Below are 6,409 nucleotides of genomic sequence, written 5' to 3'. Positions count from 1 at the left end.
TGCCCTCCTTCATGGAGACATCAAAAGCCCCCCCTTCTCCCCCTTCCTTGAACCTTTTCACTATCACTTTACACTTTACGGCTCTGTTTGTGAATAGATGGTCGGCGCTTTTTGACGTCTGAAAGCTTTCTGACAGTGACGTCTGAAAGCTTTCTGAAGCTTTCGTTGGCTTCTGCGTTATTTGTGATCCTGATTGAAATTATATGGAGCATTATTTAAGGGTGTGTCTCTGTTAGTTGCTCCTTATGCATTAGTATTTTTGGTTTTGTTATGGTAGTTACTTCTTGAAGTGCCAACGAAACGCTTACAATTTACGTGTCAACTTTGGTAACGTATGTTCGTTTGAGAACAAGAATTATGGCAAAGAATTCAGCTTTGTGAGTTTTGATTGCACTCAACATAACTTTGCTTGCACTCAACATAACTTTGATTGCACGGTATAACTGTGCCGTGCTTGTGCACGAAGCTAAGAGGCATTCATAACAAAACTAGTTATTGATGGAGATTTGTATGTCTCACGTGAATGCCTTTTTTGTTGACTGGTCTCCGAATGCAATGATAGAACTGTTGACTTAGTCAAAACATTATGCTCTTAAATGGGACATTGATCCTCATAATGGAGGGCTATTGGAGCCGCGTAAAAGGCAGCATTTTATTATGACAACTACAGCTGTAGTTTCTCAAAACTCCATTTCATCATTCTATTAAACAGGAAGAATCATCACACTATTATGGATCCTCCAGTTACGTTAGCAGATATCTATAAACGTTACTGCTACTGGGCTTTGGCTGGAATACAAGGGAGTTTTCAGCACCTGTTGAAGTAGATTTACTAGATGAGAACCTCTGCGAAGAGAGATTCTAGGATTTACTAGATGAGAACCTCTCATAAATCTGCTATGAGAACAATTCTCATTCGTTGCGTCACTGTGCAATCAACTGGAGAGGGAAAGAGGGAATTATCAGGAGGGAAAGCGCCAAACCATTACGACTATATGGCACTTGGAAGGGATAAGGATAAGGATTTGGCGTGGGAACGGGGGGGAAAGGGGGGGGGGAAGGAATGATGCCCAACCACTTGGACGGTCTGGGATTGAACGGCGACCTACATGAAGCGAGACCGTCGTTCTACCGTCCAGCCCAAGTGGTTAGGAATCGACTGGAGGAAAAACGCAAAATTTGGCAATAACTCTGCCAATGGTGGTCAAGAAATGTGCAAGTACTTCATTCAAAATGATGTTCTACGAGAGATTTTAAGACAAATATGCAAAGTTTACTTAAAGGCTAAACCACACACTAGACAAGGAGGAGACGACGTCGTTTCTGTTCATCCTGGATCAGTAATAAGACAATTGTCTTGAAAATGGTCCGGGACGGACCGAAACGTCGTCGTGTCCTCATCTTCTGATGAGTGGTTTAGTCATTATATCTTCACCCGCGTTATTATAACTCACCGTCTCCACAGTTCACTTAAGGAGCAAGCCTGTAAAACTGTCCCCCAGTTGGGTGTGTAAGAGCAGGATTAGGAACTATGTAACGGTGAAATGACTTACTTAAAGACTTCTGAAACACTTGTGATACAAAAACACATTACTGATATGTATTAAAACTGCGTTACAGGCTTTCCAAGACTGTTACCTGCTCAGCTAAAGGATATTTGGTGATCATTTCCTGAGCCCATTGTGTGTCTTTCCTTGCGTTGATTGGAGTCAAGGTTCACCCCCCCTAGAGGCCCGGTCTCTGAGCAGGCCTCCTGGGTGATGGGCTGGTCAAGCAGGCTGTTGGACGCGGCTGCTCGCAGCGTGACGTATGTGTTTCCCTGTGTATGTATGGGTATCACTGTGGGTATGGGGTCAACTTTCTTTTTCATTAGAAAGGAAGTGGAAGTGGTCCATTCTGTCCACAGTGACAAGGACAGTGTAGTGAAGATGGCTACAGTGACAGAGATAATGTGTAGTGAAGATGGCTACAGTGACAGAGATAATGTGTAGTGAAGATGGCTACAGTGACCAAAAAAACAGTAAGCAGTGAGGATGGCTACAGTGACCAAAAACAGTAAGTAGTGAAGATGGCTACAGTGACCAAAAAACAGTAAGTAGTGAAGTTGGCTACAGTGACCAAAAACAGTAAGTAGTGAAGATGGCTACAGTGACCAAAAAACAGTAAGTAGTGAAGATGGCTACAGTGACCAAATAGCAGTAAGTAGTGAAGATGGCTACAGTGACCAAAAAACAGTAAGTAGTGAAGATGGCTACAGTGACCAAATAACAGTAAGTAGTGAAGATGGCTACAGTGACCAAATAACAGTAAGTAGTGAAGATGGCTACAGTGACCAAATAACAGTAAGCAGTGAAGATGGCTACAGTGACAAAAACAGTAAGTAGTGAAGATGGCTATAGTGACAAAAACAGTAAGTAGTGAAGATGGCTACAGTGACCAAATAACAGTAAGTAGTGAAGATGGCAACAGTGACCAAATAACAGTAAGTAGTGAAGATGGCTACAGTGACCAAATAACAGTAAGTAGTGAAGATGGCTACAGTGACCAAATAACAGTAAGTAGTGAAGATGGCTACAGTGACCAAATAACAGTAAGTAGTGAAGATGGCTACAGTGACCAAATAACAGTAAGTAGTGAAGATGGCTACAGTGACCAAATAACAGTAAGTAGTGAAGATGGCTACAGTGACCAAATAACAGTAAGCAGTGAAGATGGCTACAATGACCAAATAACAGTAAGTAGTGAAGATGGCTACAGTGACCAAATAACAGTAAGCAGTGAAGATGGCTACAGTGACCAAATAACAGTAAGTAGTGAAGATGGCAACAGATGACACAGCACAAAGACCCTGGTGTTGTTGTTGTTGTTGTTGACACAACACGACAACTTTGGTGGTGAAACTGGGGGTTGTGGCAAAGTGGAATGGCTTGTATTACTGAGACAAACATTACAACAGGGAAGGGAAAGGAACTATGAAGGGGGGAAAGCGCCAAGCCATTACGAATATATAGCACTGTGAACGGGGTCAGGATAAAGATTTCAGATGGGACGATGGGAGGAAGGAATAGTGCCCAACCACATGGTCGACGGTCGGGGATTGAACACCGACCTGCATGAAGCGAGACTCGCTCTACCGTCTAGCCCAAGTGGTTGGACAAGGTGCACGCAGCAAATTTCCATGGTGAAATGTGGGGGTCTACCGCCATGCCCATTCTAAAGTAGGAGTGGCTCCTATTGCGACAACTGACGACTTATTAACGTTGAATGAACGTAGACATGATCACTACATCGTAGATACCCTCACTATCACACGGCAACCTTCACCATTCTCATCCGTCAGAGGGCCTGACAGCTGAATGGACAGTGCTTCGGATTCATAGTCCCGAGGTTCCGGATTCGAACCCCCGGTGGAGGCGGAAACAAATGGGCAGAGTTTCTTTCACCCTGATGTATCTGTTCACCTAGCAGTAAATAGGTACCTGGGAGGTATAGATAGCTGCTACGGGCTGCTTCCTGGGGATGTGTAACAAAAAAGGAGGCCTGGTCGAGGACCGGGCCGCGGGGACGCTAAGCCCCGAAATCATCTCAAGATAACCTCAAGATAACCTCAAGATAATCTCAAAATAGATCCCATCACTATCACACGACCACCTAAACTCTCCAATTGTAAACCAGCTATATTAACCCCCCTACAATGTACATATTCCAACCTGACTATATTATTTCATATATGATATATAAACCAGACCTGGGAGGGAAAAAGCACCATTAGTTTGATAAAATTATTTATTATTAAAATTCCTTTTTAATAATTTATAGTTTAAACAGTTTCCTGGAGTTTTAAATGGTGACCATGGATTTCGGAGGAAAAAGTTGGTATGTATGGGTGGCAGAGACCATTAGTTTCTGTTTGTGGTGGTGGGTCTTGAAGGTGATGTCGCTCGGTGGTACCTGCCTCGATTGCCTCAAGTGTCAGTGCTTGAGAAGACATCGAGGGACCTCCTCCTCCGACTTTGAGGACGTGGAGTAGGGACTTGACACCACTGAAGATGCTGAGGTGGAGCCTCTTACCCACACTGATGCAGTCTTCTACGCCACTGACGTCGTCCTCGACACCACTGACGTCGTCCTTGACATCACTGACGTCGTCCTTGACACCACTGACGTCGTCCCCGACACCACTGACGTCGTCCTCGACACCACTGACGTCGTCCTCGACACCACTGACGTCGTCCTTGACATCACTGACGTCGTTCTTAATACTACTGACGTCGTCCCCGACACCACTGATATCGTCCTCGACACCACTGACGTCCTCGACACCACTGATGTCGTCCTCGACACCACAGACGTCGTCCTCGACACCACTGATGTCGTCCTCGACACCACTGATGTCGTCCTCGACACCACTGACGTCCTCCTCGACACCCCTGACGTCCTCCTCGACACCCCTGACGTCCTCCTCGACACCCCTGACGTCCTCCTCGACACCACTGATGTCCTCGACACCACTGATGTCGTCCTCGACACCATTGACGTCGTTCTCAATACTGATGTCGTCCTCAACACTGACGTCGTCCTCAACACTGACGTCGTCCTCTACACCACTGACGTCGTCCTTGACACCACTGACGTCGTCCTAGACACCACTGACGTCCTCAACACTGACGTCGTCCTAGACACCACTGACGTCCTCAACACTGACGTCGTCCTAGACACCACTGACGTCCTCGACAGCACAGACGTCGTCCTCGACACGTGCAGGGACGGTGAGGGAGACAAGGATGACGTTCTCGAGACAGAAGACGAACACTCTCCCGAGCCAAAAGAAACGTTCTATCGCTTCGAGTCCTTCTATGAGGTCTCTGAGCTCTGGGATAAGATATCATTAACCTCCAGCAGCACGGCGTCCCCTACACACTCACCACTACAAAAGTATTTCGAAGATGATATAGACGGCGATGTCACCAATTGGGATGAGGTGCCAATAGCCTGTCTCTCGCGCCCTCTTTCAGACTCGCCAGATATAGACAGCGATGTAACAAATTGGGAAAAGGCCCCGTTATAGTCTGTCAAACGGGTTGTGACAGATTAGGTAAATACACTGTTGGTCAAGAAATATGAGGCGTTTGCGGGTTATTTCTCGTTATAATGGCCGAGAGGGAAATGATTTAGGAGTTATGTTTTACAGTAAATGTATTTTTATTTTCAAATCAACGCATGTAGACGGAGTTAATATAATTTAGAATAATAGTGTATAATTTTTGTTTTGTTTTATTTACATTGTGTGTGTGTGTGTGTGTGTGTACTTACCTAGTTGTGCTTGCGGGGGTTGAGCTCTGGCTCTTTGGTCCCGCCTCTCAACGGTCAATCAACTAATGTACAGGTTCCTGAGCCTATTGGGCTCTATCATATCTACACTTAAAGCTGTGTATGTAGTCAGCCTCCACCACATCACTTCCTAATGCATTCTATTTGTCTACTACCCTGACACTGAAAAAAATCTTTCTAACGTCTCTATGGCTCATTTGGGCACTCAATTTCCACCTGTGTCCCCTAGTGCCTGTGACCCTTATGTTAAAAAGTCTGTCTTTATCTACCCTATCAATCACGACTCTTGGATCACGCCTTTCCAGCCATCGGTTGTTTACAGCAAAGACTCCGGTCCTATTTCCCTATCATATCTAGTTTTAAAATTATGAAATAGAGTTTGCTTCAAAAACCTGTTCCTTAAGTGCATGCCATTTTTCAACTAATCTTACACTTAAAGAAAACTTCCTAATATCTCTGTGTCTTATCTGAGTTTCCAGCTTCCACCCATATCCCCTCGTTCGGTTAGGATAAGGATTTAGGATGGGAAGGGGGGTGTGGAATAGTGCCCAACCACTTGGACGGTCGGGAATTGAACGCCGACCGGCATGAAGCGAGACCGTCGCTCTACCGTCCAGCCCAAGTGGTTGGGTGGAGGGGTAGGGTCGAAAGTGGGGAATGGTAAGGAATGTGTTAAAGTGTAGGGAAGGTACGGAAGGTGGTGAAGGGTAGGGAAGGTAGTGATGAAGAGAGAGAGAGAAATTGTGTAGTTAAGATGGTCACAGTGTCTAAGATAATGTCTAGGAAAATAAGGGTACAGTAATGGAGATGAAGGGTATGAATACATTAAACTTCAACCCGTCCTCCTAATGGTAGCGGTTTGCAAAATAGACATACTCTCCCGTTTTCTGTTTTAAGTCTTTTGGTAGGTAAGGATAAGGGAACTCTTTAGTACGACAGCATCTTGACGTTGGGGGAGAATCTTAGGAGGACGAGGAGTGGATAACTTACTCTTGAAACCAAACATTAAGATCACCCATCTCGCCCCATGAACCAATCCTAAATAGGTAGAAACCAATTCTCTCATCTTCCTCCGTCT

At 45.1% G+C, this 6,409-nt stretch overlaps 1 protein-coding gene across 1 annotated transcript; it reads left to right on the top strand.

Moving 5' to 3' along the window:
• The first annotated feature begins 2,389 nt into the window (after positions 1 to 2,389).
• On the top strand, positions 2,390 to 5,068 carry LOC138364737 (uncharacterized). The gene is made up of 2 exons (XM_069324705.1): positions 2,390 to 2,482; positions 4,031 to 5,068. The coding sequence occupies exons 1-2, from the start codon at positions 2,390 to 2,392 to the stop codon at positions 5,066 to 5,068; spliced, it is 1,131 nt and encodes a 376-aa protein (XP_069180806.1).
• Positions 5,069 to 6,409: the final 1,341 nt, after the last annotated feature.

The sequence above is a fragment of the Procambarus clarkii genome, chromosome 14 (genome assembly GCF_040958095.1).
Source record: "Procambarus clarkii isolate CNS0578487 chromosome 14, FALCON_Pclarkii_2.0, whole genome shotgun sequence".
In the NCBI taxonomy this organism is placed as follows: Eukaryota; Metazoa; Arthropoda; class Malacostraca; order Decapoda; family Cambaridae; genus Procambarus; species Procambarus clarkii.
This window is presented reverse-complemented; position numbering and strand designations above follow the sequence as displayed.

Coding starts and splice junctions, on each gene's coding strand:
- LOC138364737 (XM_069324705.1), top strand. CDS start 2,390: ATGGCTATAGTGACAAAAACAGTAAGTAGTGAAGATGGCTACAGTGAC. Junction 2,483..4,030: donor GCAACAGTGACCAAATAACA/GTAAGTAGTGAA, acceptor GACGTGGAGTAG/GGACTTGACACCACTGAAGA.